General features: G+C 36.8%; 1 protein-coding gene across 1 annotated transcript; it reads right to left on the bottom strand.

Moving 5' to 3' along the window:
• Positions 1-5,079: 5,079 nt before the first annotated feature.
• On the bottom strand, positions 5,080-22,920 carry FBXO30 (F-box protein 30). Its single transcript, XM_006167746.3, has 3 exons — positions 22,458-22,920; positions 11,176-13,231; positions 5,080-7,199 (listed from the first exon to the last, which is right to left on the bottom strand). Exons 2-3 carry the CDS (start codon positions 13,213-13,215, stop codon positions 6,996-6,998), a joined length of 2,244 nt encoding a protein of 747 aa, XP_006167808.1. The 5' UTR covers positions 13,216-13,231; positions 22,458-22,920; the 3' UTR covers positions 5,080-6,995.
• Between the last annotated feature and the right edge of the window lie 6 nt (positions 22,921-22,926).

The following is a 22,926-nucleotide window of genomic DNA, read 5'->3' as shown; positions in this document are numbered from 1 at the left end:
AAATTGGTGATATTCTTAATGCTAAATATTCATTCTAAGTCATAGCTTCAGAATTTCATATAACCTTGGGAACACCGTACTTTTGGGTTTGGCTAAGGTCTGCAAATACCACATTAAAAAAAAAAAGTGTGGTAAAATATGCATAACATAAAATCATTTTAAGGCATACAATTCAATGGCATTAGTACACTGACAATATTGTACAACCATTGCCACCATCTTGTTCTAGAATATTTTAATCTCCAAAAGTAAATTTCTTACCCATTAAGCAGGTCACTCTTCCTTCTGAAAATACTAATCTGATTTCTGTCTCTAAGGATTTACCTATTTTAGGTACTTCATATAAATGGAATCATAGCAATATGTGGCCCTTTGTGTCTAGCTTCATTCACTTAGCATGTTTTTCCCTCAAGGAGTATCACCACCTTTTGCGTTTAAGGTAAAGACAACTATTAACACAAATCATGTGAAAGGAAGAGACACTGGAAACTAAATGGCATTTGAGGTAAGTGAGTGAGTCAGTGCAATTACCTTTCAGAATGTAGTTCAAGTTTTCAGTATTGATTGGTACTTAAACACTAATCAAATGAACACGGCGACTAACATTTTAAATTCAGATAAAAATCTTTAGAGTTCATGTCCACCAAATTAACCATTCAAAATAATTTTACATGTTAGATCTGTTATCATAGCTATGTGGAATGTGGTAGGCAATCAATCCCATTCTCTCATTTCAAATCCCTCGTTTTATTAAAAATGCAGGTAACAATATTTTAGAAGTCATCAGTTGATGTAAGACATACCATTGACGTAATTATTCACTGGCTAATTTTACTTTGAACAGATGGAGTGCCTCTTATCATTCCCATTTCTATGTTTGATTTGTTTTAATCATATAAAATCGTTAAATCCTGAATGTTGGTAATTCAATTTTTTATATTACACGTTTGTTTATTCACTTGACAAGCTGAAAGGGAATTCAAAAGAAGTTGGATTAAGTTAATTAAATCTAAGATTACTGACCAAAACTACTAATTTCGGCTAATTAGCATAAGATTTTTTAAAACTCAGCTTTTTTATCTCATCAAAAAATTAAAATTGTGGGATAAATAAGCAATAATGACAATATGGGAAAAGGACAGAAAAATTCTATAAGGACAGTAGAGTACAGGATGCTCTTTTCTTAAACCTCAATCTTTTGAGTACTAACAAATTATTCCTACTGTTCTTATATCATTAGGCCTCACAACTACACTGAATAATAAGAAAGTTAATGTCACTTTTTGACAGGGGTACAGAAAGCTATCTAACTCTAAACAGTTCCTCTGCCAAAGAATGAACACATACACACATATTAACCTATTTACCTAAGAATCTGAGAAGAAACATTTTATAAATCATGAAGGTAAAAATTAAACCTAATAAAGTTGTCTTTGTTGGGAAAGGACAACTTGACCCAATGAATTGGTTTAAAAGTTCAACAGAAATGCAGTTTTATTACTTTCAAACACATCAACTATTAACCACCACTAGAACTAGCTATGTATTAAAAAATAATTTTCTATTAGAGTAATTACATGCAAAGGGGCTAATATGATTTTGGAGAGGCTTAAAATTTTATTAGTGTTGGTGAAAAATAAACATCATGAGTCTATAGTTTGTCAGTTTGTTTCAGAAATTCTCTTCTTCATAAAGAATGGAAACCTCAGTCCAGCACATCAAAAAAATAAAATAAACAATTACATAAAGGAGATTTGCATCAATTTTTCCTGTGTTTCTACACAGTATGCTCATGCATCTGCCTTGAAGCCTATTTCTTTGTAGTTTCTTTATTAAAATAATGAAAAATTACTCTCACCATCATTGTAATATCAATCTGAATACAAAACGTCAGTTTTGAAACACAGTAAGTAATAAAACTTCTCTAGATGTATCTCCATTAATACATCTCAAGATGTACTGGCCAATTATAAACATCATTCATGTCAACTAAATACATGTATAAATAATAAAGAATATTTTTAGTCAGATGCAATAAAATACTTGCTAAAGATTTAGCAAAGGCCTTAGTTTTGAAAAGAATTTGCAGAACCACATACCACACATGGTTAGTTTCTACTTTGTTTTCTTTTGGTATTGTCCTCAAATTCTTTCCAAAACACCTAGCAGAATCAAATATTCTAGGTAACAATATTTTTAAAGTAATGTCCTTGTATCTAAATGTCCCTTCTCTTTCTGCATCAGTAAAGTAGAAAAATGACCCATGTCAGGACAACTCTCTCTCCCCTAAACTTTTGTGTATCTGTTTTGAAGTGAAATTTGAAAGGGCATATCTTTGAATTTTTTAATTCATTTATTTTTTATTTTGACCAGAGAGGGACAGAGCAAGAGAATGAGAGAGAGGGAACATGAAAAAGCAAGCCGCCAGATCTGGGACTTGAACCACGGTCATCCATGTGGGAGGTTCAGCGCCCTTATCCATGATGCCACCTGCTGGCGCCGGAACTTACTTCTAAGTAAAAGGAAATAATTAAATATAAAGGACTTCAAACAATTCTAAGGATCTGCTGATGGCATAATGGTTACTTTGCTGGACTAACACAAAGTTGACAGCGACTTAAAACTCATGCTGGGCACATGTACATGTGTGCACAAAATCCTTAGAGGAAAATGGAGAAGGGATTGGGGCGTGGCCATTTCCCCTAGGGGGTAGGGGGATGCGATGATTTCTTGCTTTCTGTCTCTCTATCTCTGTCTATTTTGAGCACCCTAGAGCAAAAAAAAGAGAATACTTTCCTAAGTTTTTCAAGTTTATTTCCCCTATGAGAGAGAGAGACAGAGACAGACAGAGACACACAACTCCAACAGGGTCATCACACCATGACCCACCCTCAGCTTCAGCTAGACCAGATCACAGTGTGTATGTGTACCGGGAACCATCACATGTGAACTCAGCACTTCCTCAGGGTCCAGCATCACAGCAGTGTTACTGTTGTCCCATTGCCAGTCCTTTATTTTACTTAGAAAGGACTTCACCAGAGTTGGCCTTTATTCAACTCAAATTTTTTTCTTAAAATCAGATTTAGAGAAATTCTATGTACAGAATTAAATTATTTTAAGCACAGTGGAATGAGTCACTGATGAAGTGATTTTTTTTTTTAGAGGTATTGCTAATATCCTATGGCTCCCTAGACTTGCCTCATGTTAGGATCACTTACAGCGACATTCAGATAAACGAGTCGGTGAAATTCTTTCCATCAACAAGCAAAAACAAAAAACCCACTGTTTTTTTCAGCTACACTTTTAAGTAAGGTGGTAGATTCCCATCACACACCTTCCAAAGTGGTATTACCACACATGAAACAAACACCTTTAAAGAAATGTTTGAATAACTTCTCCTTAATTTAAAAAATGAATCAACGCCATGCTTTTTTAGGTGGGAACGCAAGATGCAGACATCTGTTTTGCTTCCAAACACCTAAAACTAGTCAGATATCCACAGGGAAAATCTGTTATCAATATAAACTACCATATCTTCAACATGATTAAGACTGTGATAGCCAATGTTAAGGGACAAGTAGTAACAGGAACAACATTGATGGGATATGCAGCACAGGGCTGAAGATCAAAAAAGAGTCTATTATACAGATAACCAGGAATCCAATCTTCAAGGTCTCTTCTTAATAGGGTGAAAGGATCCCTACAAGTAGTTTGTCTGATTTAATCCCATATTGTCTACATCTACACTCTTTGCTTATCTTAAAAATCTATCATGTTCACAGGACTCTGCAACCACTAAATAATAGAATAAGATGACTAAGCTAAATGTTAGTTCTAATAAACTAAAATTTGCACTGCAATTAAGTAAACAAATGAAAATTGCTAGTGAAATATTAGACATTTGAAATACTAGTAAACACTAGTTTTTTGAAAAGTCCAACCTCCATAGTACCCAATGTATTGCCACATGTCTATGGACAAAAAATACTTAATGTAACCATTAATATCAATAAATTATCAATATTCTTAATTTTGGATTACATACATGTACATACACACACAAATCCACTCCAATAACACATCAGAGAACAGCTGGCACATCCAGGTTTTCCTCTAAGTTTACGTACTGTGCATCAGAATCACCTGAGGACCTTGTTAAAAAGAGTCTTCGTATCCCTAAATCTGAGAAGAGGCCCCAGAATCTGCATTTCTAAAAAATTTCCTGGTGATGCTGATGCTACTGTGACCTGTGAATCTTAAAAGCCAATGAAAAAGAAAGAATAGATAGATATGAAGTAACAGGCAATACTGGTTGAGCATCCTAACCTGAAAATCTGAAATGCTCCCAAATCTGGCACTTTTTCAGTACCCATATGACACAAACGGAAAAGTCCACAGCCGACCTTGGAAGACTGGTCACAGTCTTTAAAATACTACAATAAAAATATTGTATAAAATTACTTTTCAGGTATGTGAACAAGGTCTTTATGAAACATAAATGAATTTTATGTTTAGACTTGGGTTCCATTTCAAGTAATCTCATTATGTATATGTAGATATTACAAAATTTGAAAAAATTCAAGACTTGAATCTCTTCTGGTCCTAAGCATTTTGGCCAAGGGATGCTAAACTTGTATTGGGAAAAGAGGCAGAGGACAAAAGTGACTTCAGATTTTTCCCTCCATCCTGATGCTAGCCCTTTATCTTGCTGGTTAGCAAAGACATCAACAGACTTCTCAAATGATGATTGACAAGGCCAATGTACAAAATTTTTCATACTTAAGGAGGCTAGACAGATGGTTCCTATTACAAACTTTAGAGATAATCATGCTCTCAATACCCCTAAGTAGGACTATTTTCAAGTCATTGGAGGGGTTCAGAGAAAGCTAAATAATGAGTTTTTCATATTAAAAAAATATTTTTTATGTTCACCAGAACATGATTGAGCAATGATAAGCAAATCCTACACCATGCAGAAAATCTACATTACAGAAACAGTGTGATTGTGTTTGGAATTTGTCAAACAAGTATTTTAAATTTATTTAATGCAAGTTTTTCTTTTTAAGTTACTGAGTCACATAAAGGGAAAGCATTAATTTTATTAGAACTTGAACAAATGTTGCACAAAGAAAACATTTTAACAAAATAGTATGGTGGCATAACAAATAAGAAAATAGCAAAAGATGTGGAAAGAAATATAAAGTGAAAAAAAAGTTAAACAGCTGATGTGTGGAAACAAGAAGTCTAAACTAAAAAAACCATGGATTTTAAAAAGCACAACCATAAAACACAAAGTTAATGTTTGTGCTATCCTAACCATAGACACATTCTTCAGCAAAACTTTAAAAGGCAGTTACATTTTACAGTATTTGATATTTCTGGCTTTTTCTCTGAATGTGAGACTTTATAATTCGTTCTCACAATTGAAAAAGAAAGTTTAAGCACTGAGAAAAAAGTATTCTACTCACTTAACTGACAGGTGAGGCAAAACAATTGATTAGGCTTTAATGTTGTGTTTTTCAACTATAATAAGGACTTGATCCAACCAAAACAAAGCTTAAGTAGTTCAGAATTTCCTAATGCCCAAGGAACGCCTATGCCCAGCCTGATTGCCATAAAAGGAAATAAAAAACATAGTAACCATAGCGTATTCTCAGGAATAAATGTGGAAAGAAAAAAAGACACAATAGTTTTGACATTTGTAACAAGGTAACTTGTCACCATTTTAGACTACCAAATGCTAGAATTTACTTAAGACAAATTATTTAAGTACATGTCCTCCTCTTTGCAATTTATTTTTAAACAATGATAAATTCATTTTTAAAAACTGACCACATTGGATTAGTAACAGTATAAATCAATGTAAAACTGTAGTAAAATACTTCAAGAATAGGTCTTTGAATATTTTTCTATCACACCTTGATCTTTACACAAAGATACCATTCTTACTTACTTGGTAGAGAAGTCTACAAGCTACTAGTTAGACTGTCGACCAAAACAGGTTCTTACATGATTGTCATCTTAACAAGGAAGATTCCAAATTTCACATTTTTAAATTTCTTAAAAGAACATAGTTGAAATTTTCATAAACATGAAAAGGCAAACATTTTAAATGCTTATGAAAAAAAGTTAAGCCCTTTGCATTCAGAATATTTCAAATTTATTCATACGATATGCCCAATTCAGACTCAAATGAGGTATATTTTTCTTCTCAAACTTTAAATACTTAGCAAATACCTAATACCATGTGCAGTTTCAAATTACGGTAAATTCACAGGCTTGCTTTTTTGTTTTGGCTGTGACCTGTCATCAATATGCTGCATGAGTCTTTGGATATAATGGCATCTAACAAAAAAGGAACCTGCATATGGTCACACTCTGTTTAAAGAGTTGTAAGTAGATAAAATGAAAACACATTTGTGGATTTTTAAAAAATTGATAAATGGTCAAATAGTCATGATTTGAACTATTATTTATTAATATGTGAGATCACCTATGCCTCAACAACTGTATAAGGGGAGCAGTAGGATATTAAAACTTTATCACAATCTTATGGCAGTGCTTAAGCAACTGATGTTTTTGCTTAAAAAAATGCTGTAAAAATTTGAAGCAAAGTTTTGCTTTTTGATCGTATGGGTGGCAACCCACAGAAAATAGGAGGAATAACTTGTTTGGTCAGGATCTTGCTAGTTTAAAAAGCAAAAGTTTAAGAACCAAAATATGCACACCATTAAAAATACTAACTCTGAAAAATGTGGCTAAAAATTAAATCACCCTGTACAGCAAGTTCCAAAGATTTCACACATTTCAAACATTAAGGCAATGTTTTTCCCAACTAAACAGTACTTTATAAAAATATATGTCACTTCAAAACATTATATACATAGTGACAATAAATTTAGCTAGTTGTAATCTTTAATACATTAATAAAGTGTCACATGTTACAAGGAAATTATACTAGGTGCTTGCATATCTGTGCAAGTGAAGTCACAGTTTTAAAGTACAGGTTTTAACACAGAGCGCAGTGATCGTCCTTCTTTAGTAAGCTCGCGTGTCACACACATACACGGCAATGGGATGGCTTCCTCCCGCTTCTCTACAATATTGTAACTGCATTTCTTCAAGTGGTCAGCCATGCTTAGGATGTCAGCAAACTTCCATTCATTAACAGAACAAAATGCAGTACTGAATCGCCATACCTGGAAGAAAATTCTACTTCAGATTTAAACAAATCTATTTATAGTCAAACACACTTCCTCTAACTGCATACATTTCTACTGTTAAAGAAACATCAATATAAAGTTTCAAGCAGTTAGCTACAAAATTAAATAGCAGTAAATCTATTTGCATACAAATGTGTTTGCCAAATATTTAAAAGAGAAATCACTTCCATGACATTATAATTTCAATAAATAATCAAAAAGAAAAAAGATTAAATGCAACATTAAAAAAATCACATGTAGCCGGTCTTATTAAATAATTTAAAAAATCATAACCTCATAAATTCAGAACCACTTCCTAAAATATATATTTCACGCTATTCTTTCATCCTATCCAGTCTAAAAATTATTGACAGTACAAGTGTTCTTTTTTTCTTCTAGGGTTTTTCCCCATTCCATATGAAATATACTAAAAAATACCCTGGAATAGTGTGCACTAAGGTAGCTTATCTTTCTCTGTATTATTCTTAAATACTAAAGGAAGGTAGTAGGATGTCAGGACATTAGGTACTTAGATTTGTTCAAAGTATTTCTGAAAATTTATATAGAAAGAACTTCATAAAATTAATCTCATTTTAGTCCATATCATTGTAAAATGTGTTTCCAGGTAAAATATTCACCTGCCATCCCCATTCCTGTGTCTGCTGGTAAAAATAGGGTCTACTCCTCTTTTTGCCTACTCAGCAGCTCCAGTCCATCTTTACTAGTCCAGCAATGGCCCCTCTCATCTTTATAAATGAAAATATAAAGCAGGCCCAGCAGGTAGTGTAGTGCTTACACTTCTGGACTCCCACACAGTCTACTGCAGTTGAGTCCTATACCCTGTGGCTTGAAATTCACACTGGGCATGTGCATGTGTGTGTCTAAGATCCTGAGAGTAGAATGGAGGAAAAGGGACTGTGGTGTGACTGTCCCCCTGGGGGCTAATTTCTCACTTTCCTTCTGTCTCTGTCTCCCTCCAGCAAACACACATGCTCTAAGGCAAACAACTCTAAAATAATAAATAAAGAAATAACATATAACACTACCTGAACATAAGTAACAAACAATACAAAGAAGACCAGCTGGTGTAACAAGCATGAATGGGGCAGGACAGTGTAGGTGTCCTCGTCAGCTCATCAACAGGCAAATGTCTGGTTAAAGAACAATGACTATATAACCAACAGCAGATACTCTAGGAAGGGGCACTAAATGTGGGGAAGCCCTCAGCTCTCATTACTACTATTCAGGAAAAGATGGTAATAACTTTCTAGGATGGTCTTCAAATTCTGTAGGAACACAACTATTTTTCAGCTGGCAACAGAGTCACCATTGTTCACTTTTAAGGGTTTATGCTCAACTACCCTATATGGAGTAACGTCCCAGGAGTCAGTTCCGTACAGTTCTGATGCCCACAAAGCTATAGGAGGATTACAAGTTCCCTTTAAGTCAGGGCAGAATGAATCAACTGAAAGATTCAGTAGTGGCAGGCTGCCTCCACTTTCACATGACTATTAAGAGTCTGATGAAATAAACTCAAGAAAAGCAAGCAGAAAGAAATAAATGGAAAACTTCCACCTGTTCATGATAAAACAACTCAGTAATGGGTCAATCTTTCATTCAAATATCCATCAAGTACTGACTTAGCGCTTACTATATATAGGAGGTGCTATGCTAAGCAGTAGATATTTTGTTTCCCAGAGACCTACTTCTCAAGGAATTCCATAGTTTAATGACTGAAACTGAGGATTTATCAATGAATTTCAAACCTGCATGGTAGGGGCAGGCAGGTGGTATGGAGGTTAAGGCACTGGCCTCCCACATGTCTGACTACAGTTCCAGTCCTGGACCTAGTGGCTTGAAATTCATGCCAGGCATGTATGAGTCTGTGCCCAAAATCCCAGGAGGAGAATGGAAGAAAAGGGGGTGATTTCTCACTTTCCCCATCTGTGTCTCTCTCTCCAGTGAGTGTATGTGCCCTATGGCAGAAAACAAAACAAAACAAAAACAAAAGCAGCACGGTCAATGCTTTGGTAGCATTATAAAATGGGAACACTGTGGGAACACAGAGTTGTGTACCTGCCTGAAGGCTTCAGGGTGGGGGCTGCAAGAGGATTTATGGGTAAGACAGACAGACCTGCAAAGTAGATATGACAAGGCAAGAAGATAAAGAGCATAAGCTCAAGATGAAGAGCACAGGCTCCCTCCCTAGGTCTGAATCTATTAGCTGGACAAGACACTTCTGTTTTCTCTGTAAAATGGGAACAGCAGATTAAATAAATTAAAGTACTAATAAAAAGCTAACAGTTAAGCCTGTGCATAGGGGCCAGATCCCATGGCCAACCTTTGTATGAATCACAGCCCCAGCAACTTTAAAAACACTAGTCTAGTGTACACAAGTGCATACCCAAGATTTTGAGGGGATAGAGGAATGAAAGACAAAGTCCTGCAGTGTTACCATGAGAGTGCCTTTTCTCTGGCAATTAAAAATAAAAAAATACCAATGTACACTGTCTAGGATACTGTGACTGTTCAAATGTGAGTGTTAGAGATAGCATATTCAAATTCCCTGAGGGAGGAAAGACCAAGGAACTTTAAGTAAATCAACATAGGTGGAGAATAAAGTGACAAGAGGAAACTAAAGAGGTAAGAAATGATGAGATTATGAAAAGTATTAACTGTTTTATCTCTACCCCAAGGGTAAAGACAAATATTAAAAGAAGTTTTAAACCCTACAGCAACAGTGTAAGAATTATTTAATAATATACATATACATACACACACACACACACACACACAGACACACACAGACACAACGGGTTGAACTTTCTGCCACCAGAATTCCTTTTTTGGGGAAAAAATTACAAAATCATTTATTTTCATTTACTGGTCAAAGCCCTAGAAGAACAAAAGTAGATGCAAAATTCTGAAAAACTGAACCAATGAGTAAAAGAGAAAAATCAAAGGGTAAAATTATAAAAATCGCTTCCACTTTATAAAATGTAAAGTTTTATATTATAAATGTTCTCAAATGAAAAACATCTCTAAAACATGTAGGGTGCTAATAACAAAGTAAGTTGAAATTTGAATGCTGTGTAATGAAAAAAATTTATCAAAATTGTTTCTACTTTTTAAAAAACTGGTTTCCACTTTATTAAATGTGAAGTTTCATATTTTAAGTGTACCAAAATGAAAAATCATTTCAATCAAAGATACCTTCTAGTTTCTATTGGACAGTGCTTTAAAGAGAAGCTGGGTAAAAATAGGGTATAACACAAAGAAAACGGTAGAGCCAGATTTGTTCAGGTCTACCTAAAACTCCAACTCGAGTTCCCAGTATGCATCACTCCTTTGTACTGTACAAAACCCAGCGTCCCCACCAACCTTATCAAATCCTACTCTCCCACTCTTACCTCTCTTTGGCATTTATGTTCTCTACCCCCAAATACTGCATTGGTCAGTTACTAGTGTTACTGTGGTACTCAGAACTTTTTTCCATCTCTTTCGGTTCTACCTGAAATAATTTCTAAAAGAGAAATCACTAAGAATGGAGAAAAAGTGACAACTGAAGCAGGAAAAGAAAGTGTTTCCTCTACTGCTTGCTTCCCCCACTGTCTTAAAATGAAAATTGTTTCACATGGAGCTCAAATTAGCAGATGGTAAAATGGACCTAAATAAAGACTTGGTATAGTAGAATTGATTGGATATAAAACTGCTCTTTTGAAGAAACAGAACTGGCCCTTGCCATGTTAGATTAGAATCGAATTCTAAGAAATCTGCAGAAAATCTATGATTATGACAAGCAATTCTAACTCTCTTAGTTCATTATCTATTATTAATACAAAGTCTGTCATCATATTTACTCAGTATGTCTTACATGGTCAACTTACATGGTCAATTAATTGTATTAATTCAGCAGCATTAAGTGCCTACTTTGTATCAAATAATAGGTAAAGACAATTAAGATTAAACTAACCTTTTCTTTTATTTGCCAAGATGAGTTTCCTTCTGGATATTTCTTTTTCCCCCACTGCAATATGACCATTCCACGAGACTGAAGGAGACTGCCACACACGTCCCTCATTAACCTGGATACTCGTGAGAGCTGGCATAAACTGAAGCCATCAAGAAAGCCTGCAATATGCTGCAGGACCTCAAAAGGAAGACCACTTAGATGGTCACTATGCAATCCCAACACACAGTTTCTAGCAGGCTCTACTAATACTGTAGACACACACGGCTGAACTCCAAATGACCTCAAATGGCGGTCATGTATGATCTTTGCTCCTTGTGTTGACGGACAAAATCTACGCTGAGAATAGGTACAACCATAATAAGCTAAAGGACATCTCTGTTCCATCCAGCCATTGAGTCCAGCATGAATGTCACCATGTACATTCTTAAAGTGTGAAGAAAATTCCTTTCTTCTAAATAACTGTCCACACACAAAGGTAAACATTGAACGCTGCTTAGGTTGGTATCTAGCAACACATTCCAACACTAAATCCAGCCCAAGTGTCTGAAAAGGACTAGGATTTGAAAGCTGTGGATTGGCATGATCACAGGCTGAAGCTGAAGCGATTTCCCCAACCATTGTATTTGTAGCTAATATTGCAGATGGAAGTGAAAAAGTCTGAGTCCCAAAGTCAATGTGATAAACATCCACCATGCGACTATCAGATATACCCCTCCCACCTGGAGAATCTCCTAGACAAAAGAGTAATGCTGCTGTGATCAGATCTATTCCTTGGAGGCCCATGGGATCTTCTGCAACTTCCAAATCTGATGTATCTACTGCTTTATCTTCTTTTGGCTTAGACCAACATGAATTAGAAAGGAATTTGAATGATGGAACATGACTGAAAGATAAGACATCCACATTCCTCAAGTCCCCTAAGTCTACTTTTCTCCAATACAATCCTCCTTCATCCTCATTATCTGGCATGAGGATATGCTGAACTGTACCATTAGGCAAAGCATTGGGTGGTATTACTTCCCTAAGTTGTGCTGCTACTGAAAGTGGACTGGAAGGTGTTGAAGTGCCATCTGATAACACACATTCTCCATTTGTTAATGTATTCTGTTTTGAATCACCATGTAAATTCGGATTCTGTTCTATGACCTGGGTACATATATTTTCCAAAGAAAAGCCATTACAAAGAGCAGAAGTACCATGTGAACTTGTATTCAAGTCACATAATAAATCACTTGAGCCATTTTGTTCAAACTGGGCATTCTGACTTGAGTCATTAAAATCAATTCCACCTGCTGCTCCTATCTCTTCCTCAAAAAGATGGTCCTGGTCTTTTAAGTTTCTATCCTGTAAGCTTTCTCTGGCATTCTGTTCTTCATCCATTTTATTTGGGGAAGCACAAAGACTTGTACTTAACATGCCAATGTCTCTTGTGGCAGTATTCAGGATATCTAAAGCAGCAGCCAAACTTCTGGTGGTTTCTACAGTAGCTTGATAAAGTGCACCGTAAGATTCTTCATCAACAGAAACCAAACCATTAGTATGTGGTATTTCTGAGACACTTGATTTAACTGAGATTTGTTCTCTAGGCTCAGATACTTTATCACTTGCTTTTGACATCATGGTAGCTACTTTGAGAGATTCTAAGAGCATCCTTTGGTCTTGAAGGGCCAAGGCCATATCTAATTGCGCCACTTCATCAACATCTCTGCTTAGATTTTCATATGATTTCCGGTCTGCATAACTAACTGGCCATCGGTTCCATTCCATAGTACAACACACCACACTTGCAGGACATATCTCCAGATGTTCAGCAACTTTATTTCGGGCCATGGTAAATGGACATCCAAAGTCATTGTTTAAGCAAGGCACTCGTTCAAATGGACATAAAAGTCGATGCTCATCAGCTTTACAAGAATGGAAAACTGCTCCACAAACCAATGGACAACCAATCAAATCACAGGAAATCCCAGGCTCTGGTCTGGTCATACATCGTCTACTGACACAATTCACACAGTGCGAGTGCTGCAGCTCCTCCTCCATGATGGCCAGTCCAGCTCTAATTGTTCAAATGGAAAAAGATAAGAAGTTAGGAAAAAGATGGTTGACTTTTCAAAATTGTATAACAATATAAATCAAACCACTAATATATCTTGGTTTATTTTAGGATGAAACATATAAAATAAATGTATTTAACTATATAACTTTACACATGATAAATCTTGAAAGAACTTAAATATTTTGAGTCAAGTAACAATTTATTACTTTAAAAAGTTCAGAAAGATTCATTTTTATATACCATATAATAATGTGGCTAAAAAGGCAAAAGTTACACAATATGATACTTAAATTCTAGCACTGTTTAGTATATCATTTAACTTTTATATTTCAGAGAATGTTTTAGCTTTTACCTATGTAATTCCAGCTAAACTGATAGTGATGTATACCACATTACAGAGACATCATATTCTTAACAGAGAATTATCTCAATTTCATTAACACATTTAACAAATCTTTACTAGAAGTCTTCTTTTTTTTATATTCCCTCTAAATATACGAGTTCACTTAAGGTTTCATATATCAATCTCTTCTACATATGTCTCAATAAATTCTACAAGTCAACAGAAAAAGCCTTAGTTAAAATATACAGGGAATTTATCCAGAAAATAAAAGTTCTAGCTGAAGCTCTGTGGCTGTGGGCAAATCACTTAACTTCCGAAGGTCACGACATCCATCTGTTCACTAAACATCTACTTATTATTTAAATACTCCTGTACTGTGTACCGTACTTGGTGAGGCAACATAAAGATTAGTAAGTCATGGTGCGTCCTCTCAAGGAGCTACAGTTGGAGATCAAAGAATAAAAACTGTATCACATTATTATGTGAGCAATATGACTGAAATAAAATGGTCGCTCAGAAAAAATAATCATCAGTATGGGTAGGGGATAGAGAAGTGTAGTAGTCTTGAAAGATAGATGAGAAGTATATAGTCTGGGAAGGAAAACTGGTAAGGAACTGAGGCATTCAAAGCAGAAGTAATATCATATGCAAAAACAGAAAACATGAACTGGTAATACATAGACAAAGAACCTCAGGTTCCAAGTACAGCTGGATCTCTAGGCAAAATGCAAGGTAGTTGTGAGAGATAGGGCCATATAGGAATGAGGCAAATGATGAGAGCTACATGCTCTTCTAAGGAGTTCAAGGTTTTTGCTAATTAGAAGTCACTGAAAATTTTACACAGAGGAATAGTATCTATAAAATAACATGAAAGGATTATAGATACCTAATATTATTTCCTGCTTTAAAAATCAGCATAACTTCTATCAAGAAAAGTTAATACCAGGTCAGCTGGTGGCCTGATGATTAAGGAACCTAGATCCCATGTGGCCAACTGCAGGGCTTGAGAATTAAACCTGGAGGCTTGAAAAAACCACTGTGTATGTTTTGTGTTAAGTGTGCCCAAAATCCTGAAAGGAGGAAGAAATGAAGAAGAGAGTGAGGCGTAACCATTGCCCCTGGAAATCGTTCCTCTCTCACTCGCTCTCACTCTCGTTGCTCTCTCTCACTCTCGCTCTCGCTTGCATGCGCCTTATGGCAAAGAAAAAAAAAGTTTATTCCTAAAACAAGAGACAGCATAACTACAATAGAGTAATTATAATTATTAAGCTTATTCAATGCATTTTTTCTTATAATCTTCAATTTCTTTACTGGTTTGTTCCTACTAGCAGTAAAATCTTAAAAGAACATTTCATCTTTAAAAAAAACCAAAATAATGGACCAGCAGAGGGCATAATGGTTATGGTGCTGTACTCCCACATGGCTGATGGCGGTTCCAGTCTTGGACTCAAGAGGCTTGAAACTCACCCCAGGCACATGTGTGCGCATGCCCAAAATCCTGAAAGGAGACTGGAGAAGGGATTGTGGCATAATCACCCCTCTGGGGGTGGGGAGGTGGTTTCTTGCTTTCTGTCACTCCAGCAAATGCATGCACCCTAAAACAAAAAATCTCTCCCAAAAAATAGTAATACTATAATAATATCCCCCCTTTTGCTACCATTCTTTTTCCTATTTAGTCAAGCTTTCCAAAGAAAAACAAACAAAATCTTCTAATCTCCCATACACTCTTCAATCTTCTAATTCTGGCTTTATTTTAACCAGAACTGTTTAAAAGTACTCTACTGAGATTCTTAATATTAAATCCAAAGGTAATTTTTTCAGACTTGACTTCTTTGGCCATTATATCCTTATGATAACTAATTCCTCCTTTTTAAGACTATTATCTTCCCTTCATTTTCAGGATGTCACTCTTCAGTAGTTTTCCTCTAATCTCTCTGGATTTTCCATATCTTTTATTTTTAAGGATTTTTCCTCCTTAGAGTTACATACTATTTCTTGCTCACTCTATACATTCTGCCTGGGAATTCTCGATTTTTCCACAAGTTTTATTGACCATCCACATGCTGGAAACTCTCTACACATCCTGCCCAGATCCCTCTTCCAAACTCTAGATCTCCACAGTTAATTACTTTTATGTATTTCCATGAGTACATGACACATTTCCCAATTAAATTCCACTGCAGTAGACAATTATTTTCTGGGTAAGTCACTGATTCTTGGCCTGTTTTCTTCACTTCGGTACTTGAGACTGCTAATACAAATTGAAGGTACATGAACCAGCAGGTGGCATGGTGTTTAAGGCACTGGATCCCATTTGGCAGACTCCACAGTTCAAGTTCCAGAACTGGAGGTTCGAAAAACACACCAGATACATGCGTGCATGCTCAAAATTCCAAGAGGAGAGTTGAGAAGAAGGGTGTGTAGTGTGGCTATCCCCTATGGAGGGTTATTTCTCACTTCCCTTCTCTGTCTCTGGTAAGCATACATGCTTTATGGGAAAAAAAAATCATTGAAAAATTATAAGTAGACATCATAATACTTTTTTTGTTGAAAATGATGAATATGGTAATATCTTCAATTTGATTATCAAATTCTGCATGCACACTTCAAAAGTCCATACTGTTCCCCACAAATATGTAGAAGAATTAAATGTAAATAATTTTTTAAAGTAAAAAAAAAGAGAGAGAGAGAGAGAGAGAGAGAGAGAGTGTTCATTCTTTGAAGTATTTTTCCATAAAGTCTTTCTTGGTTTCATGTGGCTAAAGTAACCACTACTCTAATTGTTTTTTAGTTTTTCCTACAGGATACATGCGCTCACCAGAGAGAGAGACAGAGAGATGTGAAAAGTGAGAAATCACCTCCCAGGGGAGATGGCCATGCCACAATCCTTTCTCTTCCATTCTCCTCCCAGTATCTTATGCATGTGCTTACAGAAGCATCCAGTATGATTTCCAAGCTGCAGGGCCAGGGACTTGAACTACGGAGTCAGCCATGTAGGATCCAGTGCTTTAACCTACAAGCCACTGCAGGCCCACAAATTGTTATATCTTTTTCTCCAGTTGTGGCTTTATTTTCTTCAAACTAGAATAACAATAAGAATACCTAAATCACTGATACAACTTTTCTTGATTAAGTAGGAAAGTTCTGAATTGATATTACGGTGGTCAATGATGCTAGCGGGGAAAGTATTAACATCAAAACTATATTTTAAAATTTGCATTTAAAAATTGGAAATTATGGGAACCAGCAGTTAGCGTAATGGCTATGTTGCTGGACTCCCACATAGTCGACCGCGGTTCGCTTCCCGGACCCGGTGGCTTAGAACACACGCTGGGCGCGTGTGCGTGCGTGCCCAAGATCCCGAGAGGAGAATGGAGGAGAAGGGATTGCGGCGTGACCATCCCCCCTGGGGGGTGATTTCTCACTTTTTGTCTCTATGTCTCTCTCTGTCTGTCGAGCACACGCGCCCTATAGCAAAAACCTCTCCAAAAAAAAAAAAATGGAAATTATGAATTAAATACTTTCTATTGTTAATCCTCATAAATTGTATCACTAAGTGTAGAACCTAAAAACTAAAAGCAGACATGCTAAGAGTTATAATAAAAGAAATGACAGATTGGCGATGCCAAACATTTGTAAATAAAGCAGACATTCAAAGAGAAACTTTAGAAGAATTAGAACAAATCTTACTGAGTGACTAGATTGTGAAAACAGCTGTAGCTTTTTTATTTTGCAACAACTAGACTGACTTCAGCTCACATGCTGAAGGTTACAAGTTTGTTACCAAAGGAGAAACCTAAAAATACAAACAGTTTCAAAAGACCTGACCACTGCTTTCAGAACTTGTAGGGACACTTTATGTTACTGTACTCAACATCACATGACCACACAAGGCAGAACACACCTTAAAAACATCACGTAATTCAGAGATGTTTAAGATAGAACAGCAACAAACTCTGGGTTAAATGAAAAAACAGCAACAACGCGAAGACAGACCAAAAGTAGAAGGCTCCCAAGCTTCAAAACAGCCTCTTTAACACCATTCTCCTCTGAATAAACTATTTGTTTAAAAAACAAAAATAAAAAGGTCATAGCAATGAGTCCAAAATACTTATTTATTGAAGTAGATTTAGAAGAAAAGAGAGCACTAATTATGTAAACTATTTTATCCTTCTTTACATATATCACATCATTTATTCCTCTTAACCCAGAGGAAAAGGTTTAGGAAGCCTAAATGACTCGCCCAAGGTCATCTACTCAATGTGCACAGAGCTAGGATTTAAATATTTGTTTGATCAATACACAGACAATGACATGTGTAGTTACTTATGAAAACTTAAAGCAGCACTTCAGTAACTGGTGATCCAATTTTAAGTAGTTATTTAAGGAATGAAGATTACACAACTCTGCTTGTATCAATAGTTTATTCTAACACTTAATCAGCCCTTGTGGTCAAGAAAGTCTTTTGAGTCCTTTCTAATTATAACAGCATATTACTTTCCTTTAAATATATTCATTTTAAATTGTTTTAAAAAATAATTTACATATATAGTTCCGTAACAGCAAGTGGAACACCATTATGAATTTAACAATTCCCCAAACAGCTACACACACACACACCTCCCCAGGAACAGCAGCTGTGTCGCTGGACTCCCATGTAGTCGACCGCAGTTCGAGTCCCGGACCCGGCGACTTAAACTCACGCCGGGCACGTGTGCATGCATGCCCAAGAGCCAGGGAGGAGAATGGAGGAGGGACTGTGGCATGGCCATCCCCCCAGGGGTTGATTTCCCGCTTTCTGTTTCTCTGTCTCTCTCTGTCTTTCTGGCGAGCACACACGCCCTATAGCAAAAACCTCTCAAAAAAAAAAAGATATCACACCCGCAAAAACAAACAAACAAACAAAAACCCATGTTTCCCAAGTTCATTAAAATACATAAGAAAATAAGTAAATAAAAAAATACAAATAAGCATGATTTTTAAATATGCTGCTCATAAAAGTAACCTCAAAATAGTTTGCTGCCTCAAGGCTGATCCTGATATCTGCCTGTTTTAAGACCCAGACAGACAAATGGCAGACAGACAGGAAGGCAGAGGAGAGAGAGACATGTTTCCATTCCCACATTCTGGGTTGTCCCCCCTACCCCCCCACGCCCTCTGCCCCTGCATTGTTCTTAATTTTGCCAGAGGGCATGTGTGCTCCCCAGGCTGACAGAGAGAGTAAAAGGGAGAAAGCACCCCACATGGGAAATGGTCACACCGCAATCCCCTCTCTCCCATTACTCCATCCTGTCAGAAGTTTGGGCACACATGCCCAGGCCACCAATGTGGTTCTCAAGCCATGGGTCTAGGACCTGGACAGGGGATCAGCCACGTGAAATCTGGCAGCTGTAATCATCAGGCCAGGGAGCCAGCCCAAGCCTCGACTCTTCAAGTCTCAGCTTAAATGTTATTTTCTATGTACCCTGAAGACAAGATTTGAATCCCACATTATGTATGCTTATTACACACTGTATTTTTCCTTGAAAATGCTGCTGACAATTCGACATGGTAAGTTATGCTGAATACCTATCTCCATAGGAAAATTACAAGCTCCATGAGAGTCAGGACTATGTTTCATTCAACCTGCTACTCTTCCTTGCATTTAAAACCCTACCTTAACTAGAGACTCATCTGTGTCAAATACATGAAGTATAATAACAAAAAAGAACAAAATGTGTCCTCAAACAAATTGAGATACCTACTTTCATGGAAAACTACATATTCCAGGAAAAGATACCACCTTATAGATCTAGCATTAGACTATCTAAGTGAGTCAAAATTACTTCACTGTATCAGCCATAAAAAAGTCAATGATGCTCAAACATCTATTGAGCATGTAGGTGATACATTCCAAACATTATGTATGAAGGAAAATATATGGTCCATCAAAAAAGCAAATCAAAAGGAAAAGTAAATCAAAGGAGGTTAATTTAAACCTCGTATTATTTTAAAATCTTAAAAGTTAATAATAATAAAAAGCATAGGAAGAAACAGTTACCTTTATATTGTTCCACTATTTTAATTCCCTGTCAACCCTGAGGGCTGGTTACTGGGGAAAACGGAATATACAAGTACCATGTTTAAACAAAAAGGCAGGAGTTGGTGTCCAAGTAAGTACATGGTAAGAAAAAGCATGTCTAAATAGGAAGTGCCATCAGCTACTGCTTAATATTACATTTAGTGGGACCAGCAGTTAGCATAATGGCTATGTCGCTGAACTCGCAAGTAGTAGACCATGGTTTGAGTCCTAGACCCGGTGGCTTAAACTCATGCTGGGCATGTGTGCGTGCGTGCCCAAGATCCCAAGAGGAGAGTGGGGAAGAAGGGACTGCAACAAGGCCATCCCCCTAGGGGGTGATTTCTTGTTTTCTGTCTCTCTGTCTTTCTGGTGAGTACATGCGCCTTATACCTTCATTAGGCATCTCATCTCTTTTTTAGAAAGGGAGGAAGGAGACCAGCAGTCAGCCTAATGACTATGTTGCTGGACTCCGATGTAGTCGACCATGGTTCAAGTCCCAAACCCAGTGGCTTCAACTCACGCCGGGCACGTTTGCATGCGTGCCCAAGATCCCGAGAGGAGAATAACCAGCCCCCGCCAGGGGGTGATTTCTCGCTTTCTGTCTCTCTGTTTCTGTCTGTCTGTGTGGCGAGCAAACGTGCCCTATAGCAAAAAAAAAAAAAAAAAAAAAAAAAAAAAAAAAAAAGGGGGACAGAGGTGGCTGAACAAGATTTGAAACATTCACTAGCCGGGGCCAACAGGTGGCATGGTGGTTAAGGTACTGGACACCCACATGGCTGACTGTAGTTCAAGTCCCAGATCTGGAGGCTTGCTTTTTCACTTTCCCTTTCTTTCTCTCTCTCTCTCTCACTCTGGTCAATTAAATAAATAAATAATAATAACAAAGTAAAATAAATGGTTCTTTAAAAAAAATTACTATCATTAAATTCCCAACTGAAAATATTAAATTCCCAACTGAAAACACATGCTCCCAGCTCAAAATGGCTAAATGGGCTATAATACATATATATATTCTTTTATTAAACTTTGATTCTGACTTTTAAATTTATGGAATTATTGACCTTATGACATAAGAGTTTTTTAAGTTTTTATCCATATAGATGTAATATAATCAAAAGACACATATTTAATTTTTAAATATGGTCATGAATAACATCCTAAATCATGCATCCTAACTACTTGCAATCTTCCTAATTAAATGAATTATAGACTTATTTTGAAAAAGAAATTATGTTCATATGTAATACTTAGGCATGAACCTTTTCAAGTTGATCCTCAGATAAAAATAACCTACCCAAATGGAAGAACTCTGCTTATTAACATCAGCAGCATGGTATGGGGGGAGTGGGCTTCCAGGTTGTGACCTGGAGGCAATCACTCTGTAAAGAGTCTACAAGTCTGCAAAGGCTGTTTACAGCCATGTGTGTGTCCACAAGGAAAGAAACACGCAGTTCTCAGAAAACAAAGGTACTTCACTTTACACAACAGCCATATTTACATTCACTAAGCTTTTTGTGTAATTATTTTTATATGAGGTCATTTAAGCATAAAGCTTATTAAAAACAGTCATATGAAGAACTACCTAATACAACTATTACCCATGCCAGGAAACAGACAAACATATTTGTGACAGATTTTTAGAGTAGGTTTTAATTGAGATATGCTTGTTTGTACCTACCATCTAGTTAGCTTCAATACAGAGGCAACTAGTCAAAGGCCAAACTCATCTATTTCATCATATTGAATTTGAAATTAAGGAATACTTTATGCAATCTCGACTTAAGACTTTCATATCAAAGAATTTTACAAATATACCATTCCATTTCATGGACTAACTCCTCTTACCAAACTAAGCAGTATTAGGAACTCAGGTTTATCCTCAATCATACAGACTAGCATAGGCGCTTATCCCATTAAAATAGATACATTAGAAACATGTCACATCAAACAGCATATACATTAACAAATATCTATTTTGATGACCTTAAAGAACCTGTCTGAAAAAAAATGTATACATTATCTAAAATTTTAGCAATTATGTATATACTGCTTTTCAATGGTATATTTCATTAGGACACTTTGTATTTAAAAAAAGTCTCATAATGCTAGGCATGGACAAATACTGGATTGAAATTAAATACCTGGTACACTTAGACTAGAAAAACTTTCGTCAGTATGGGAAACTTCAGTTCTCTTCTAACCTTCACAAAACTCCACCCACAACATTTCCAGAATCACAGAAAAAGCTTATGTCATCGAATGAAAGTACCAGGTAAAAACAAGTTGGCAATTAAAAATGTTAGCGCCCTGTTATCCGCAATTAAACTTCTGTAGAGAGAAACAGTGACTAAGCATAAAGAAGAGTGATTCTGCGAAAGCTGCACACTGAAATCTAACCATCAGAAAAACCCTAACGGCATGTATTTTGCTACCCTTTCCCTTTCGCCTTGTCAACAACCGGACTGCTTTGGAAAACCTTAATAGGAGCAAATGCAAAATCTGTTCATACAATTCACTAGATCTTTAAGGGATACAACAAAGTATTGAAATTCAGTACTTGGGCAAAATGTAGAAAGCATGGGTTTTTGTATTAAAAGAGTTTTAAGTTCATCTGCACAGAATATCCATAAATAACTTCATCTTGGACCAGAGTCAACAAAGTAATCATGGAATAAAAGGTCAATTCCTTCCCAAGCATCTTTTATCTGGGATTTAGGACAGAGCTTGGAAGGAAAAACAAGAGTCAGGGAGAGGAAAGGAGTACTACAACCATGGTAAACATTTTGTTCTGCCAGTCTGCCCCGGTAAGTCCAAATACACACCTTTAAAAGACACTGACTGCAGATCACTCCGAATCCAGCGTGCGCGCTCCGTCCCCTCTCCCAGCAACGTTCTTCAGGGGGCAGGACACAAATAACCTCTTGGGCCCGAAAATCAGAAGTTTCCCTTTAATAAGGACTGAGGCTAAGCCAACGAGCCTCTCACTTCCATGAATGGAAAAGTTACCAACTTCGCTCATCCCGTGGAGACAGTCGGTGATGCCTCCCCGACTGACTTTAACCCGTTTGTCCCCAAGGGACGCAAGTTTCTAAAAGCGAACAGGAACGCCAGGGTGGCTTTCCGGGTTCTCTGGGTTTGCTAAATTGAACCCGTCCGCCCCTTCCCAGAGCTTAAACCCGCAAACCAGGTGACAAGGGGTCTGCGCGCTCGGGGTCTGGGTCGCCATTTGCTGACCGCCCCAACGTCTGGCCCGGCGAACGGCCGAGCGCGACACCGGTGCCGGGACTCCCT

This window comes from Tupaia chinensis, unplaced genomic scaffold (genome assembly GCF_000334495.1).
Source record: "Tupaia chinensis unplaced genomic scaffold, TupChi_1.0 Scaffold145052_1, whole genome shotgun sequence".
Lineage (NCBI taxonomy): Eukaryota > Metazoa > Chordata > Mammalia > Scandentia > Tupaiidae > Tupaia > Tupaia belangeri.
The sequence above is the reverse complement of the archived record's forward strand: the minus strand, read 5'-3'. Positions and strand labels throughout refer to the sequence as shown.